This window comes from Choloepus didactylus, chromosome 2 (genome assembly GCF_015220235.1).
Source record: "Choloepus didactylus isolate mChoDid1 chromosome 2, mChoDid1.pri, whole genome shotgun sequence".
Lineage (NCBI taxonomy): Eukaryota > Metazoa > Chordata > Mammalia > Pilosa > Megalonychidae > Choloepus > Choloepus didactylus.
In genome coordinates, this window is record NC_051308.1 from 75,713,386 (window position 1) to 75,731,984 (window position 18,599).

At 35.3% G+C, this 18,599-nt stretch overlaps 1 protein-coding gene across 4 annotated transcripts in view; it reads right to left on the minus strand.

Annotated features, from left to right (window-relative positions):
- The window catches only part of PLA2G4A (phospholipase A2 group IVA), a 174,063-nt gene that overhangs the window by 70,511 nt on the left and 84,953 nt on the right, over positions 1-18,599 (minus strand). For all 4 annotated transcript variants that reach the window (XM_037825146.1, XM_037825144.1, XM_037825147.1 and 1 more), the window contains 2 exons: positions 18,181-18,294; positions 3,179-3,216 (listed from right to left, as the gene is read on the minus strand). In XM_037825146.1, the coding sequence (XP_037681074.1) occupies positions 3,179-3,216; positions 18,181-18,294 (152 nt within the window). The remainder of the gene's footprint in view (positions 1-3,178; positions 3,217-18,180; positions 18,295-18,599) is intronic.

Below are 18,599 nucleotides of genomic sequence, written 5' to 3' on the forward strand. Positions count from 1 at the left end.
TTGCCCCAGAGAAGCTAAGAGAGGACCCCCAGAGGCTTAGAGAGAAACATCCTGGGAGAACAAGCAAAGAGAGAGGAGATAAGAGAGAAGCTGAGAGAGATATTTTAGAGAAAGCCATTTTGAAACCCAAAGGACCAGTGCCATGTGCCTTCCCGGCTGGCAGAGGTGTTCCAGACTCCATCGGCCATCCTTTAGTGAAGGTATCATCTTGCTGATGCCTTAGTTTGGACATGCTTATGGCCTTGGAACTGTAAATTTGTGACTTAATAAATCCCCTTTATAAAAGCCAATGCATTTCTGGTACTTTGTATAAGAGCAGCTCTAGCAAACCAGAACACCATGTCAGAAACCACACTAAGTGCTGTATATCTATCACTGCAGCAACTATTTGAAGTAAACATTACACAGCATGTATTATACAATGTCTTATGATATAGTACAGCTCCATTTTTACCGAACAGAAAACTGAAGCTCTGAGAGGTTAGGTTACTAATCCAGGGTGAAGTCATAAGTATAGATGTACTTTCCACTTAGCAAGTATGGATGTATTTTCCACCATGAAACAATGCTTCACAAAAAAAACAGGCCCTAATGCTGAACTTTAAGTAACAGACACTGAATTTTAAAAAATATCTAGCTATATATGTTGTGAATAAATCCAAAAATGTGGAAGCCAAGAATATCAGTAATACGATGCTGTCTTACTGATTGGTAAAACCATGTCCTTTCCTTAGGAGTGAATTAAATTTAAGTGTCATTTCTGTTAATTTAGTGTATATTTTCCTTTTAAAATATAAAAGAAGAGACTGCAAAGCTTCTGGGCTATACTCTCTATGTTTGATCATCACAAATAATATTTTAATACTACTTCCCAAGGGACAGACATAGATAGCTCACAAAAGAAGAAATAGTGTAAACAATCAAAAATATAAGAATAAATGTTAAACCCACTAGTAAATTTAAATAGCAATACTGTATATTAAATTAACCAATACGTTTCTTAAAACATTTAAAATATCTCCTTCCAGTGTTGGAAAAGATAAAGTAACACTGTTATTCCCATACTTTCATTTTGGGAGTAAAATTTGCAAAACACTTTTGAAAAGCAATTTGGAAATGAACATCAAAAATAATTAAAATGTGCATTCCCTTTAACCTATTCTATTTCTGAATAGGAAAATAACTATAAGGGAACTACAATAACTTCAAGGAAAATAACTATAAATTTTGAAAGGATCATTCAACCTAATTATCGACAATAAGGAAATGGTAATTAAATTACAATATATCAAGGCATTGGGTTATAACATTAAATTTGATTATTATAAAAACTATGCAACAAGGTGGGGAAAGGATAGGATAGTGAATTAGCAGTTTTAAGTCAATTGTACTTCCTTTTCTGTCCTTCAGGGATAACCACTACCCTAAATTTAGTCTTTATCATTCCAACACATTTCTTTATAATTTTATAATATATATAAATATTCTAAATAATATAGAAGGTCATGGTGCAGGGTTTCCTTTTCTTTATAAATGGTGTCACACTGTATGCATTCTTATGCAAATTATTTTCCATTAACATTTGGTTTTTGAGATTCATCTGTGTTTAAGTAAATAGATCTAATTTGATCATTTTTACTAGTGTGGAGTATTAACATTTATATGAATATACCACAATTTATTTATCCAGGAACACTGAGCTTGCTTCCAATTTTATTTTATTTTTTCTTACTATTACAAACAATACTGCTATGAACATGAGGTGCATACTTAAGAAATTTTCCTACAGCATATCCTCTTTAAAAGAACATCTCATTTAATCATCACAATAATTAGGCATATAAAGTAAGTACTTTATTCCTATTTTACAAATGACTAAAAAAAGTGATTAGAAATAGTCCAGCTATTAACATAAGGAGCAAGTAGTAGATTTAAATCCAGAACTTGTATTCTTTATAATATACCATGCTGATCATTGTCTTATATTAAGTTCAATAAGCCTAGTTTACAAAAAATAAACTATGATGAGCACAAAGAAAATAAATGTTTAGAAGACCTAAGCAAAAAAAAAAAAAAAAACCTAGAAGACAATTCAAGAAATGCTGTTTCTTTTGCATAACATCATTCTAATTATCTCAATGAAGCCTATTTCCCAATAAAACAAATAATATTACTTCCATAGTTTGTCAAATAACAAAAATATTTCTAATCTCTTGCCAAAATATACCACTTTCAAGGAAGAATCAACTTAATGCAAAATAATGCAACACAGTAATTTTTACTCTCCTTTGACACTTGCTGACATACATTGGAGAGCTGTGGTAATTTATGCCAGTAACTTGCTGAGTCAAATCAACATGTTGCAGAGATCAAAGTAAGAAAAAGAAATGTCTATACCCAATGTATCCATTATCATTTGCTTGCACATCACAAGCTATGAGAATGTTAAACTATTTCTTGTGGTTTTTGTGTATAGTAACTTTGGTAAAAAGCAACTTCAACAGAAGGGGAAGTTCAAGAAGATGCAGAGAGATTGAGGGGATGGGATCTACTGAACTCAACATTAGACCAGAAATCACATAATTGTCCTGGCAGTCCTGGCTCTTCTAAAATTCCCCATTTGAAAATAAATATAAATGATTTTACAACATTCAGTTTTGGAAGCAACTTTGAAAGGGTAGAGTGCTCCATGGAAATATTTGGCATTCAAAGTCCTGCTAACCATTTTTAGTAAAATCAATCTCATTCTTCAGATTGTCCTGTTTATTAAAAAAAAAAAAAAAAAAAAAAAAAAAAATTCATTTCATGGTTTTCTATTTATGTTCACTTTCATGTTTCTGAAATCTATCTGCATTTACAATGGAAAATGGAATTAAATAACCACACTCCTTTTCTCTGGAAATAGACACATCACCGGAGGGAAGCCTCTTCATAAAGCCCTTATTCTGCCATCTATTGTTTAACCACCAATCTTCTGGATAATTAAGCAAAGATATTTATGTTTTTTTTTTAATTTTGTAGCTAAGAGAAAGTTAAAGAAAATCAAAATACATTTAATTCACCTATATATCCAACACTGTGGAATTCTTTTCTCTATAAAATATATACTCATTAATAATCAAAATAAATCAGTAAATCACTTGCAATATTTTCCATCCAACTAAATAAATGTGCTTACCAGACTTCAAGAGACATTTCCAGAATCATTTCTGTGACCTAAAAAAGATACATTAGCCAGATAAAGTTATTAAAATGGACATGTGTTTTCTATAATGCAAGGTAAGTGAAAATAAACTTTGAATGCTAGATTAATTTTAACCTCCCAGAAAAAGTTAAAAATCAAAGTAACACAGCTCTGTGAAGACCCTAAATACCAGGTGTATTTTGATAAATATATTTTTGTTATTTTTAAGATTAAGTCTATTTAATAAGTGATTTTAGCCAACATAAGAGTTGCCTCTGCATGATTGTTACCTTCCCTCATTAAATGAAGTTGTTCAGCTCCACAATCATTAGTACAAGAAACAAAATTTCCTTTGTATGCTAAGTGCATGAGATATAAAAACATATAAGATGAACCTATTCTTCAGGAGCTGTTCCCCCAGGTCAAAAATTCAGGCCATGGAGGCAGGGAGGTTAAAGAAAGCCTGGCTGAAAGTCCATGTGTGTCCGTTCTTGAGAAGTGCAGGCTGAGGTACAGTGGAGACAGACTACCCATCCAAGATGGGCTGCAGGACTCAGACCACAGCCAGCTGTCTTCAAGCTCAAGAAACATCTCCAAGCAAGATTTTGGATTCAGGTGTTTATATTTTCAACCCTGTGTAGGCCAACCAAATGCATTGGAGGACCACCTCCTGGCAATGAAACAATTTTGGCCTAGTGGAACCAAAAGAGTAACTAATATCCACAGAGCAAAAGGGGTAATCAGAGTGTCATTCCAGAGTCTAAACTTGTTGAATAGAAAGACCTTCTCAATACCATCCTTGCCATTGTTTATGAACAATGTAACTTCAGATTGTTATGAGAACCAATTGAGAAAAGCTTTGAAAATTGCTGCATAATTGTAAGATGGCACAATTATTTTTATTATATCAATTGCCATAAAACATAGAGTAAACTCATTCAATAACTTCAAATAGAAGACAAATAGGACACACCTCTTGAAATTTGAACAGGATATTTTTAGATTCAACATATTATTAGGTTTGTTATCTTTTTGGTTTCAGGGACTAGAAAATAAAAACAAGGAGTTCTTCAAAAGGTTGAAATAAGTACATGAATGAGTCGCAATACTGAATTCTTTGTGTAAGAAAAGCATATTGAAATCATCTGTACAAAAATTTGCCTTCCCCATTAAATTATAAGCTCCATCTTATATAGGTTTCTATTACTATTGGCTTACAACAGATAATCAATAGATATCTGTTGAATGACTATGGTGAGGTGTAGATCACACTTTTTCTTGCACAAAACACTAATTACTACTTGAAATAAAATCATGGGCTGGTCTGACCCAGAAAGCAGTTCTATGTAGGCAATTCTCTGAACCTGTGTTCATCAAAGCAGCAAATAAGTATTACTTTTAAAGTTAATAAAATAATTAAGAATCTTAGGCCAAAATTGAATTTTGTAGTTATAAGTCAAAGGAGTGGCTTCCAAAACAATTAATGCAATTGTCATCCATAATATCAAAGAAAGCACTGCTCAGACCACATCTCAGCACATTATGTTTATTCCTAATTTCAAAATTTCAACTGGAGTCTGTCCATAAGAGGGCATGGAAAATATTTCACCTTGATATATTAAAAAAACATTATTTTTATTAAAGGAATTCTGGGTTTACAGAACAATCATGCATAAAATACAGGATTCCCACATACCATCCTATTATTAACACCTTGCATTGGTATGGTACATTTGTTACAATTGATGAAATCACGTTTTTATAATTGTGCCATCAACTATAGTCCATACTTTAACTTAGGGTTCACTGTGTAGTGCAGCTTTAAAAAACACATATTCTATTACCATATATACAACCTAACATTTCCTATTTTAACCACATTCAGACATATATTTCAGTGCTGTTAATTACATTCACAATGATTTGCTACCATCACCAACATCCATTACCAAGACATTTCATTGTTCCCAAATAGGAAAGCCTTAATTCCCTATTCCCTATCCCACTTCACCCCAAGGTAATCTATATTCTAGATTCTGACTCCATGAATTTGCTTGTTCTAATTATTTCATATCAGTGATACTGATATTGATATTTAGAAAGAAAAAAGGACACCTGACATGGAGCAAATCAGGTTTTGGATATTTAATAAGAAAAATAGACATGAGTGAAACATAGACTATTTTTTCAAGAACTACCCAAGAGCCATTAAAATGAGATAAGAATTAATGTTTTTATCTCCATAGGACAAAATCACCATGGGTTAATGGAAATTAGAGAACATTATAATTCAATATGGAGTTTTATAAGAAATGGGAGGGCTCAAAGCTTGACTGGGCTTCCTAGTACTAGGTGGTACATTATGACAGAAGGGCTCATGTAAAAGCTGACTTCCCAACTGGCAGGTCCCTAACCAGTTTATTTATTCAAATATTCAATTGTCCTGAAAATAAGTAAAAGGAAAATCAACTGAGCTGAATTAGTAGTCACATGTGTCTTTTCCATAAGACTGCCCCTTCTATAATCAATCAAAACACTTCTTGGCTCATATATTCATGACCCAGACAAAATAACTCTTCAAATAAAAGCAGAGACAAGAGAAGAGAAGAAATAAGATTTTTCTGCTGAATATTACATAATGTGTTGTTATGATTCTTGTCACATGGATTGGGATTCCCACTTCCACAGTGGGATCACCTACAATCAGGAGAAAATTTTAAACTCTCCCATTTGATACATTATGTTCAGGCGTACTATATGAAGTCTAACAGTCATAATCTCTCTACACCTTTTACCTGGAATTTATCATGCAGACAAAACAGCCACAAAAAATATGTACTTCCTGTGAGATATAAACCAATACTGTAAACTCCTTCCCACACACTGCATAAAGCATGTCTGCATCACACACTTCCACATTGCTTCATTATCAAGGCCAGTAGAAGGAAGGAGAACCAAACCTCCCAGTTCTCCCCAACTCCATAATACTTGGCTAGAGCCAGAAAAATTAGAAAAATTAGAACTCCACCTCTTCTAGGAATTATAAATGTAAGAAACAGTCTGTCCTCATTGTACATTCTTGTGGAAAACAAAAATCTCTTTTAATTCCACAGGGGAAACCAATTTTAGATGCTTTCAACAAGAGACATTCAGTGAGGAAGAAAAACTAAAAAGAAGAAACTATTTTAAAAATCACTTTAGAATTAAAGATAATTTTTAAATTTCTTGATCTACTCACTTTCTTGAAAACTTTTCAGAGTCATTTAGAACAAAATGAAGCTAAACCAACAAGCAAAGTGCCTGTCTTTAAGTAGGTACTTTAAAATTATTTATTATAAAAAGATGCACACTCTTTTTGAGAATCTATCCATTAGTAAAAAGCTCTTAAAATATGTCTTGCCTTCTTTTATTATTATGCCCCAATATTTACAACCTAGATTTCCAATGAAACATTATTTTGAATTCTGACCCTCCTGATTCAATTTACTTTTTTTTCAAATGAAACAAGCAGCAACTAATCACCATGTTTGATTCAAGAGAATTAGATAATGTATTTCATTCTATAATAATGAATATCTACCATATTTCAAGAGAATCAGATAATGTTTTCTGTTTCATCTGTATTTGTCTGGCCTGTGAAAGAAAAAAAAAAAAACTATATTTTAAAAATTAAGAGTCATTTCTACTAAGAATCATGTTTCTGTACACTACAACTTTGGTTTTTGAAGAGGGAGCAAGATATGGATATGGCAAGAAGGCAACTCAATGTTACCTGAAATTACAACCACGCCAACACAAACTATGCCATATGTAAATAAATTCTGCATGTTCAAAATCAACTGAGACGCTGATGAAGTAATTTTTTAACAAATAATTCCTAGGAAAAGAAAAATAGTATTTACTACCAGATTCATCCAATTTATCACCCAAGAATTCAGCATAATTGTTCCTAAAAAGTAATCCAGATACTCTTCAAAGATATGAAAGATAAAGAAATACATTATCTCCCTTGTGTGGGAGCTTGAATGGTGTGCCCCAGAAAAAAACATGTTCTTAATCTTAACCCATTCCTGCAGGTGTGAACCTATTGTAAATAAGGCCTTATGAAGATGTTATTTTTAGTTAAGATGTAGCTCAACTGCACGAGGTTATGTCTTCCTCCTATTACTGGAGGTTTTATGAAAAGAAAGCCATGTTGAAGAGCAGAAGCTGCAAGTCAACAGAACCCTGAAGAAAAAGAAGAGGACCCTCTAACAGGAAAGCCAAAGGATTGCCAGCCACCCAGAATGCTGCTGACCCAGGAGAAAGCAAGACTTCCAGGCTCTGAAAATGTGAGCCAATAAATTCCTGCTGTTAGAGGAATTCAGGCCAACCCATTGAATGGTATTTGTTTTAGCAGCCTGGAAATTAAGATATCCCATAACCATGTTTCACTCAGTCATGCACAGCGTTTCTTTTTTCACACGTGACAGTAACTTCAATTTCTTTCATTTAAGGTCCATTTTCCTTCTGTGGACAGCAGTGGAAATTCTGGATAATCATTAGCTTTCCCACATGTCACACAGATTTCCTAGAACACTACTACCAAACACCTCTACTATCACTTTTTCTCCAAATGGAAATCCCTCAGATTCTCTGATTCTTCTCTTCTAAACTTCATTTACTTTCATTATACCAGTCTAAGAACTTCCCAGGTTTCAGCATTTCCCATAAGTGCATTCATTCATTCATTCATCCAAAAATGAGTGAAGGCCTAATGTGTGCTAGGCTGGGTAGCAATAAACAGGACCTAATCCACCCCCTGTTGGAATTTATCATCCATTGGAGGACCCCAAGGATACAAGAGCATTCTAAAATGTCCTACAATTTAAAAATTATAAATTGTAGAAGTGTCAGAAAAGACTCATAAATTTCTAATGCCCCCAAATAAAAATGCATTCTCTCTTAAAGTCAAGAATTGTTGTACGCAAGTTTAAACTCTGCCCTGCATCAATATCTGGTAGTATTCACATCCAAGCCAAAAATTTCCTTCATTTCTTACAAAATTATACAGTTCTATGTTTTTCCTCCAAACTCCACTTTGTCTCATTAACTTACCCAAATTGTAGTCTTTGTCTTCAAACATCAGTACATAATTTTCCAAAGCAATCATTCTGATACTAACTTAGCATTCTTAACCCATCACCAAAGCTCCCATTTTTTTGAAACTTTGTTACCACCTCTTCTAGGGAGCTACCTCATTCATTTTTAAGTCTGAATCATGAATAAGCAACAATCAAAAAAGCAATCAGACAAAATTAGATAGATACCACAAGAAACATGAAATATGGCTGTTTTTAACAATAATAACTTCTAAAAGAAAAAGGTGGCAAGTGAAAACATTCATGCAATGTAAACTTAGAGACTGCCTTCCTCAAAGTATTCACCGAAACTAATTTCCTCCAGAAAATTCGAGAACAAGTGTAATATGATGCCTTACTTCAAAGCTTTAGCATTTTCATGGTTCTTTTGAAATCAACTACTTTGTTTACACAAAATACACTAACTTTGGAAGATACTGTATTTTTCCATTTTAAAATGAGCTACTGTACAGCTAACTCGGCAGGCCTGGGTTGCTCAAAACCTAAATATTCCAAAGAAAACCCTGTCTCCAGGCCTAGCCTTTGTTTGGCTCCTGGGAGATAAGCTCTTGGAATATTCTACCTGATAAGAGTGTTTTTATATGCCTGAGGCCTAGGACCACACAGCACAGTGTGACCAAGTAAGTTTACCCCAACAGTGTAATTTATGGTGGGCACCTGTTTTTGCTCTGGCTGGGAGGCAGGACTCTGAATAGTTGAGATCAGTCACGCAGATACTGCATGTCTATGTGACCGATCCCCAATAAAAACCCTGGACACCAAGACTCAAGAGAGCTTCCCTCGTTTGCAACATTTCACGTGTGTTACCGCACTTTGCTGCTGGGAGAATTATAGCACATCCCTGTGCAATTCCACTGGGAAGGGACACCTGGAAGCTTGCACCTGGTTTCTCCTAGACCTTGTCCCATGCACCTTTCCCTTTGCCGACTCTAATCTGTATCTTTTCACTGTAATAAACTATAATCATGAGTATTAAAAAATAAATAAATAAATCAAGGGCTACTGTAACACAAGGCCACAATTCATATACCTAGGAATGGAAATTTTTGGCTTGGATGTGAATACTACCAGATATTGATGCAGGGCAAAGTTTAAATTTGGGTACAACAATTCTTGGCTTTAAGAGAGAATGCATTTTTATTTTGGGACATCAGAGCATTTCTGAACTGTCTTGAGACAAATTATTACTAAACTTATAAGCTCTATTTATATTTAAATAACAAGTTCATTTTGATCAGCCAGCTCAAACACAATTAATATTCAGCTAAATCATTTCATGAAGAACATAAGATGCTTAGTTAAATCCACCAGTCACAAATTACAATTAGAAAATCTAATATTTATTTAGTGCTTAGCAGGCTTGTCCAATGTCACACAGTAAGTAGCAGAATCATGATTTAAACCCAGACAATGGCTATCAGACTCAGTTTAGATTCAAAACCAGTATGTTGCAGCAGTTTCTATCAAATGACAACTCTGCTTTCTAAAATTATGACTCCAAAAACCACACCTAACCTAGATTTTATAAGCACCAGCTGGAAAACAGAAACTGAATCCAGCTCAAGGATTGGCTTTCTCTTAGATAGATTGATACTAGAAAGACTAGATAGATAGATAGACAGACACACAGACAGATAGATAGATAGATAGATAGATAGATAGATAGAATGTAGATATAAATGTATATATATATTTGTTCTTTTATTGAGTTGAGTGATAAGTCATAGTCTACGGAATAGTAGACCATGAATTGGATCCGCTGCAAAGTCATGTTTTCCCACTTTAGTTCATCATCACTGCTGCTAAGTAATCGTTGCATTCAACTCTTTCTGTGCATTACAGCTATAGCTACACCTACTTTCCTCAAGCCACTGTCCTCTTCATTCTAATCCCTTTCCACAGAAGCCATTGGATACTAGCTGCATCAACCTTTTTATTTTCAATCTCAAACTTCGCTATATCTTTACCTGTCAACTTTACTGCTTGCTAATTCTTCTGAGGTAAAAAATCAAACCTGTTTGCTATAAATTCCTCATGACCTGGTCAAAAACCTTCCATGACTCACTGCTGTCAGTAAGATAACATCCAAATTACTGAACTTCATATTTAACATACCTGTCCTTTCTTCATGCATGAATGTTCTGGTTTCATCAAGACCGTCTAGGCAATGTTTCCCGAATATGCTTTGTCCTTACTAGTCCCATAATTTTACCCAGACTGTTCTCTCAATAAGGAATGCCTTCCACCCGTCTAGTGATCAAACCATACCCTTGCTAACAGGACAAGCTTAAGCCATTGCTTTCCTCTGTAGCCCACAGTGATCTTCATTTCTTCTTTCCACTTCCACTTTCACCTCTCTGACTTCATCTCTAAACACTCTCTACAACTCTTTCTCTTTACAACAAGCATATTCTCCTCCTTGCTGTTATTTAACATGCCAGGTGCACTTCTGCTTCAGGATCTTTCTACCTGCAGTGGCTTCTGTCCACAGATATCCTCAGAGATGCTTTTCTTAGCCATATATTTTTGGAATTGCATTTAGCAACTGATTCTACAAACATATACATACTCTCTCGTCCTCCTTCCCAGGTTTATTAAGCAGTCATCGTTATCTATCAGAATCTAACAAAACTATATTTATTTTGCTTCTTGTCTATTTTAGTAAGTAAAATATAAATTTCTTGAGGGTAAGGGTTTTTGTTCGTTGTGGTCACTGCTAAATACACAGTGCATATAAGAGTGTCTGCCACATAGTAGGTGCTCAATAGTTATTTATTTAAAAAAGAAAGAAGGGGGAGAAAGAAAGAGAGAGAGAGGGAGAGAAATTTCATCTTGTAACTCTTGCTGTGAATAATGTCCACACTATTCATTTGACACATAAAATGATAATATGTAAATACTGAACTCTAGTTAACAATATACTGAAGTGTTTAGCAATGAAGTGTATAGTGGTCTGTAAAGTGCTTTTAATCCAAGAAAACAATAAGACGTTTTGATGATTGGCTAGATGGAGAGATACGTGGCAAAGTACATATGGTAAAAAGTTAATTGTAGAATCTAGGTGGCAGTAATACGGTTCTTCACTGAAAAGATCTTTCAACTTTTTATGTTTGAAAATTTTTATAATAAAATTTGAAAAAAAAATTATAATGCTTTAAAAAGGTTTTCCATGACTACCCAAACATCAGTTGCCCACCAAGTGTTCTCCATTGCATTCCTATGTTTTATTTTCTTCTTAGTACTTACCACCAGCTGATGCTGTATTGATTATTCATTTCCTTGTTTGTTATTGTTTTCCTTCCCCTATCAAAATGCAAACTTGCTGAGAAACCAGACATGGTCTATCACATCCCCTCCTGTTTGCCCATGACTAGCAAAATGCCCGGAAGAGAGCCAGTGTTAATAAATGAAGATAACCAAATGAAAAATAAAGTATTTTTTGTAAATCATAAAATTTTATATATTAGAAAGAATCTTAAAAATAATTTAATGTAAATCTTCATCTTAAAGATGAATAAAATAGGACTCCAGAAAGAAAAAATGACAATACCAACATTCTGGAGAGATGCTAGTAACAGAAACAAAATGAAAGTTCAGCTCTCCCAATGCCCAGTTTTTATCCAGAATGGGTAGAGTAAGATCTGAGAAATTTGGCAATCTCCATTTGGAGGTTCCTGTTCTTTCTCCAGCTGTCTGTTGGCTACAGAAATCACTCTATGTTAACTTAGTATTAACTTTTGGATGGCAAAATCTTAAATGAGTTTTTGCCAATCATGTGTTGGCTTGAGACATGTGTTCTCCCTCGGGCTAAATCCAAGCACTCTTTTTAATATCCCAGATTGTCAAAAACATCAATTGTTTAAAATTCTCTCTTCCCATATGATCCCACACTGAGTGTTCTTTCTTACAACCTCTGTAAAGATTATGGAAAGAAGACTGTTTTCTTCTGAAGATGAAGATTATGAGATAAGGGGTGGTAGGTGGATTGCATAAGGCACCCTGCATATATCCATCTACCACCCCTTTTGTATATTACACACCACATCATGTGGAAAACAACTGGGAGACTTTCCATTCATCCATTGCTCATTTGCCATTTCCCCTATCACCACACAGTTCACTAACTCAAAGGATTATAATTAAGATAAAAACTGCAAGGGACTCTTGAGAGCAGAGTAATAGAGAAAAGATGCTTGGCTAAATGTTTTCTCAGGCACTCTAAAGAAAATAATTATGTCAGCTGCTTTAAATTCAGGAATGTGAAAAGCCTTTGTGTAGAGCCCCAGGGGTTACACACCATAGGAAATGACAGGAAGAAAGGAAATTAATTTTTTCCTACAACATTTTCTCTTACAATCAGTCTTCATGTCATAGACTGAAGAGCAGAAATAAAAATGTTACATTTTGGAAAGGTCAATCCCTGGTTACAAAGTTCTCAAAAAGCTTTTATTGAGCCTATCCCAGCAACAAGCAAAAGGTAAGGCCTAGGGATTGACCATCACTAAACTCTTAACTCATTACTCACCAACATATGCCTGCCAAGCTGTTAAAGTTGCAGTGCCCCAACTTGCTTTCCTCTCCGAAGACTCCATGTTATTGCAATTTCTTCTACGTAGAATGCTCATAACAACTTTTCTGCCTACTAAAATCTTACACTTTTCTTAAGATATAACAGCAAAAACAACAGCAATTACAAATACCTATATAGTTTACTATGTACCAGATACTGTTCTAAGCACTATTGTATGTATGCATATGTAGATAAACATATATGTGTACAAAGTATTTATATTTTAATAACCAATTATATTATCTATTTAGTATATAATAAATAAATGCTTATATAATTACATAAAACATTTAAGTAATCATATGATTTATGTTATGCAATACATACATGAAATTATAATTAGACAATTGTATTTAAACATTTACATATTATATATTTATCACATATAAAAATAACTTGTATGTATTGTATATATAAAATAAAATTAATGCATTGAATCATGACAATTACCTTCTGACATATTATCTCCATTTTGTAGGTGAGTAAGCTGAGGCATGGAGTGATTTCCTCAGGATGAAACAGATGGTGTAATGATTAAGTTCATATGTCAAGTTGGCTTGACTATGGTGTCCAATTGTTTGGTCAAACAAGCACTGACAAGATTGATACTGTAAGGATATTTCATGGACTTGAATCTTCCATAGGTTGACTGCATCTATGGCTGATTACAACAATCAACAAACGAAGACTGCCTTCAGCAATGAGAGAAGTCTCATCCAATCAGCTGAAGGACTTAAAGGGAGAACTGATGATTTCTGAAGTCAGAAAGAATTTCTATCTTTACTTCAGCCAGCCAACTTCTCCTGAGGCATTTATTGAATCCTTATGATCCAGCAGATCCAATGGTCAATGGCAAATAGAGATGCTGCCTGGAGCCTTTGGCAAGCCTCTAAAGAAGAGTCACAGTGCAGACCCTTAGGATTTGGGGGCAAAGCCTTGCCATCCTCTGTAGATAGCTACTCTCTTTTTGACAAACAGCTTTTGACCTGCTACTGGACCTTAGTAGAGACTGAATGCTTAACCATGGGCCACCAAGTTACCATGAGACCTGAGTTGCCCTCATGAACTGCGTCCTGTCTGACACACCAAGCCATAAAGTTGGGTGTGCAGAGCAGCACTCAACCATCAAATGGGAGTGGAAAATTAGATCAGACTCAAACAGACCCTGAAGGAACAACTAAGTTATATGAGGAAGTGGCTAAATATGCACAGCCCCCACTCCTGCTACTTTGCTTTCTCTTTCCCAGCCCACAGCTATGACCTCTTAGAGAGTTCTCTATGATCATTTGACTGAAGAAGAGAAAACTTGAGTTTGGTTTACAGATACAGTTTCGGCATAACATATAGGTACAACCTAAAAGCAGACAGTTGAAGCACTACAGCACATTTCTGGGACATCCCTGAAGGACAGTGGTGAAAGCAAATACTCCCAGTGGACAGAACATCAAGCAATGTGCCTGGCTGTTCATTTTGCTTGGAAAGAGAAATGGATGGAGGCACATTTGTATACTAATTCATGAGCTGTGACCAATGGTTTGGGTGGATGGTCAGGAACTTGGAACATAATTAGAAAATTGGTGGCAAAGAGGTCTGGGGAGAGTATGTAGATAGACCCTTCTGAATGGGTGAAAAACATGAAGATATTTATATCTCATGTGAATGCTCACCAGAGGGTGACTTCAGCAGAGGAGGATTTTAATAATCAAGTGGACAGGATGACCCAGTCTGTGTATATCACTCCTCAGCCACTTGTATCATTGCCCAATAGGCGCATGAACAACATGGCCATAATGGTAGGATTAGAGGTTATGCATGGGCTCAGCAACATGGACTTCCAACTCTACAAGGCCAACATGGCTACCAACACATTGAGTGCACAATCTGCCAGTAGCAGAGACCAAAACTCAGTCCTTGAGTGTTGGAACCATTCCCCAAGGTGATCTGCCCACTAATTTCCCAAGGTGACCAGCCTGCTACCTAGTGGCAGATTGACTTCATTGGACCACTTCCATCATGAAAGGGGCAGCATTTTGTTCTTAGTGGAATAGACACATACTTTGAATGTGGATATGCCTTCCCAGAAAGCAATGCTTCTATACAAACTACCATATGCGGACTCACAGAACACCTTATCATCATAACATTGCTATGTGGAACATCCTGTATCCCACATAGCGATGCTTCTGATGAAGGAACCCATTTCAAAGCAACTGAAGTTAGGGAATGGGCACATGCTCACTGGTCTTACAAGGTTCCCCATCATCCTGAATGAGATGAAATGATAAAATGGTGGAATGGCCTTTCAAAGACTCAATTATGCACTAGCTGGGTAGCAATACTTTGCAGGGCTGTGGCAATGTTTTCTAGAAAGCTGTATATGCTCCAAATAAGCATATGGTGCTGTTTCTCCCATAGCCAAGATTCACAAGCCAGGAATCAAGGGGTGGAAATGGAAGTGGCACAACTCACCAATACCCCTAGTGATCCACTAGAAAAAATTTTGCTTTCTGCCCCCACCACCTTAAGTTCTGATGGTCTACAGATTTTACTTCCAAAAGGAGGTATGCTTCCACCAGGAGATACCACAAAGATTCCATTGAGCTGGAAGTTAAAACTGCCACGTAGCCACTTTTAGATCCTCAGGCCTCTGAATCAGCAGGCAAACAAGGGAATTGTTATACTGGCTGGGGTAGTTGATTCTGATTACCAAGGAGAAATAGGACTGCAACTAAACAATGGAGATAAAGAAGAGCTTGTCTGGAATACAGGAGCTCCCTTAGGATATCTCTTATTAGTACCACGCCTTGTGATTAAAGTTAATGGAAAACTTCAATAACCCAGTATAAAGCAAGAATACTGATGGCCCAGACTCTTAAGGAATGAAGGTTGGGTCACCTCAATAGGCAAAGAAATGAGAACAGTGAAGGTGCTTACTGAAGGTAAAGAAAATATGGAATGGGTGGTAGAAGAAGATTGTGATATATATGAGCTATATCTTCTTGACCAGTTGCAAAAATAAATTGTTATGAGTATTTCTTCCTTGTTTTGTTATGAATGCTTGCATATATATATATATATATATATATATATATATATATAGCAAATATCTTTGTTTTCTTCCCTATTTTATTCCTATATCATAAAACAAAAGTTGTATTAACTTTATGTCATAATATTAAGTTACAGTATATCAAGTTTAAGAATAAATATTACCCAAGCATTTGCATTCTCTTCTGGGGAAAAAGTGCATTTCCAGTTGTACACAGGACTGTTGAATTATGTTATATGGTGAAAATATGGCTGTTATTGTTTTTATTTAGAAATTAAGTATGGTTTAACAGGATGTGTTTGAGAGTCAAGTTGCCAAGAGCAACTGTCATGGTGAAGTTCAAGTGTCAACTTAGCTAGGTTATGGTTTCCAGTTGTTTGATCAAACAAGCACTGTCTTGATTGGTACTGTGAGGATACTTAATGGATTTTAATCATCAGCCATTTGATTGCATCTGTAGCCAATTACATCTATAATCAACGAAAGGAGATTGCCTTTCAGCAATGAGAAAAGTCTCATCCAATTAGTTGAAGGTCTTAACAGGAGAACTGATGGTTTCAGCAGTCAGAAAGAAGAATTTCTATCTCTACTTCAGCCAGCCAGCTTCTCCTAGGGAATTTATCAAAAGACTTCATCCCAGCCCACTCTACAGAATTTGGACTTGCCAATTCCCACAATCACATGAGTCAATTCTTATAAGAGATCTCAAAAATGTATATATATGCAAATATGTATGTCCCTGTCTGTTCTGTTTACCTGGAGAATCCTGACTAATACCCATGGTAAGGGACAGAGCTGGTATTAAATACAGTCTAACTTCGAATATCAAGGCTTTGACCCTTATGCTCACTGTTCAACCTGTTCAAAATCACCTACTGACATGCAGCATTCTTTGGCCTACTTCCACAACAAAATATTTCTTATTCTGTGTTCCCACTGCACTCTATAAACACTTTATTGATACTTATCTCATTAAGTGATGATTATTTTTAAAAAATTATATTTGTCTCCCTACTTCCACTTTTCATTCCACCCCTACTCACCTCTACCCCAGATAGAACTACACGTGGCAAGTGCTTCCTCTACCTTATTCTTCTTTATATTCCTTGCATAAATCCCAATGCCTAATACAGATAGAATTTCAATAATATTTTATAGAAAGAATGAATGAAATAATTCAAAAAGTGATCAACAGAAATCTTCAGTGTGTCACTTGGCACTGGCTAGAAGACATGCCTTCTGGAACAGCTGACAGGAGCACAAAGGAGAGTGTGGAGTGGAGACTGGAGTGTCCTCAAGGCACTTGGGACACTCTGATTGCATGCACTGGCCAAGAAGCCCTAGCGGCTTAAGTTGGTTTCTAGAGGTCATTTGGGATGGTAACACTTTGGAGAGTCTACATGGAGGAGGTGAGCGCTAAGAGATAGGTAAAGTCTGGCTGAGTAGAGGGATTCAAAGTCATCCCAAGAATGAACAAAAACAAAGAGCCTCTCCCACCAAGAAGAAATAAATATGTTAACCAGGCATCTGGTACTAGCCCACAAGTTGCTTACACTTCTCACTGTAAACTACTAAATCAATTTCTTATAAAATTCAAGATCCAATGAGTTTGTCCTGTATAACTAATTTTCCTAGGGTTTTATTACCTCTAAATAAACTGTCAAAATTTCATATGTGCAGCAAAGTTGGGAAGCCAAATCTAGAAATACAAAAATAACAATCACCTTAAGACCATTCTTGTTGAACTATCACTGCTTCAGCCCTAATTATTTTGAGGATTATTTGAGACAACTATTCCTTTGTAGATGCTTCATTCATTACTAAACTTGTAATTTTTTAATACTTTCGATTTCCAAACAGTTTTCTTTGAGCTTGCTCACTGCTTCTCTCTCTCTGCCATTCTTCTCAGATTTTGCATCTCTCTTATATTCCCAAAGGTTTTTCCTTAGGCCTGCAAATGAGGTCTGAGGACATTGCTTATCCTAACATCACCACTTGCAGCAAAAAAAGAGATTGATGACTCTGTGGTATTTAACATAATACCTCCACCAACATTAACATACACCAGATTAATAAAATATTACAAGAAATACAAATTTTAATTTAGGACCATATATTCCCTTAAAAACAACCAAACAACAGAAACAATCTGCCAAGGGTTAAAAATTCATCTTTCCAGGATAAACAGGTTTTATCCAATAAAAAGATCGAAAAACAATTGTGTTGTATTACTTACTTGGTTGAAAATAAAAGGAAACTCTTTCTTCTCTCCCACTTTCATAGAAGATATAGGAAACGTTGCTGTTCCTAGAGTTTCATCCATGACATAATTGGCATCCATTAACGTGATCTATAGAGAATAAAGGGTAAAGCACATGTATAAACCTTCCCATGGCACTTTTGTAATTATATCTAACATCTCTGCCACATTTAAGATATAAAAGTGCTCAGATGATATTTAACTGTCACTTGAGATCCTCAGCACTCATCAGGCAATAACACGTCTGTCTTTTTCTTTTGCATGCTATATTTGCTACTAAAATAATAATTATTATTGCTTTCATTTTCCAGATTGACCTGTGCTTTATCATGTTTACAAAAATGGAACTTTATCCCATTTTATGTTAAATATTATTTTGGAATATGAGAAAGAAA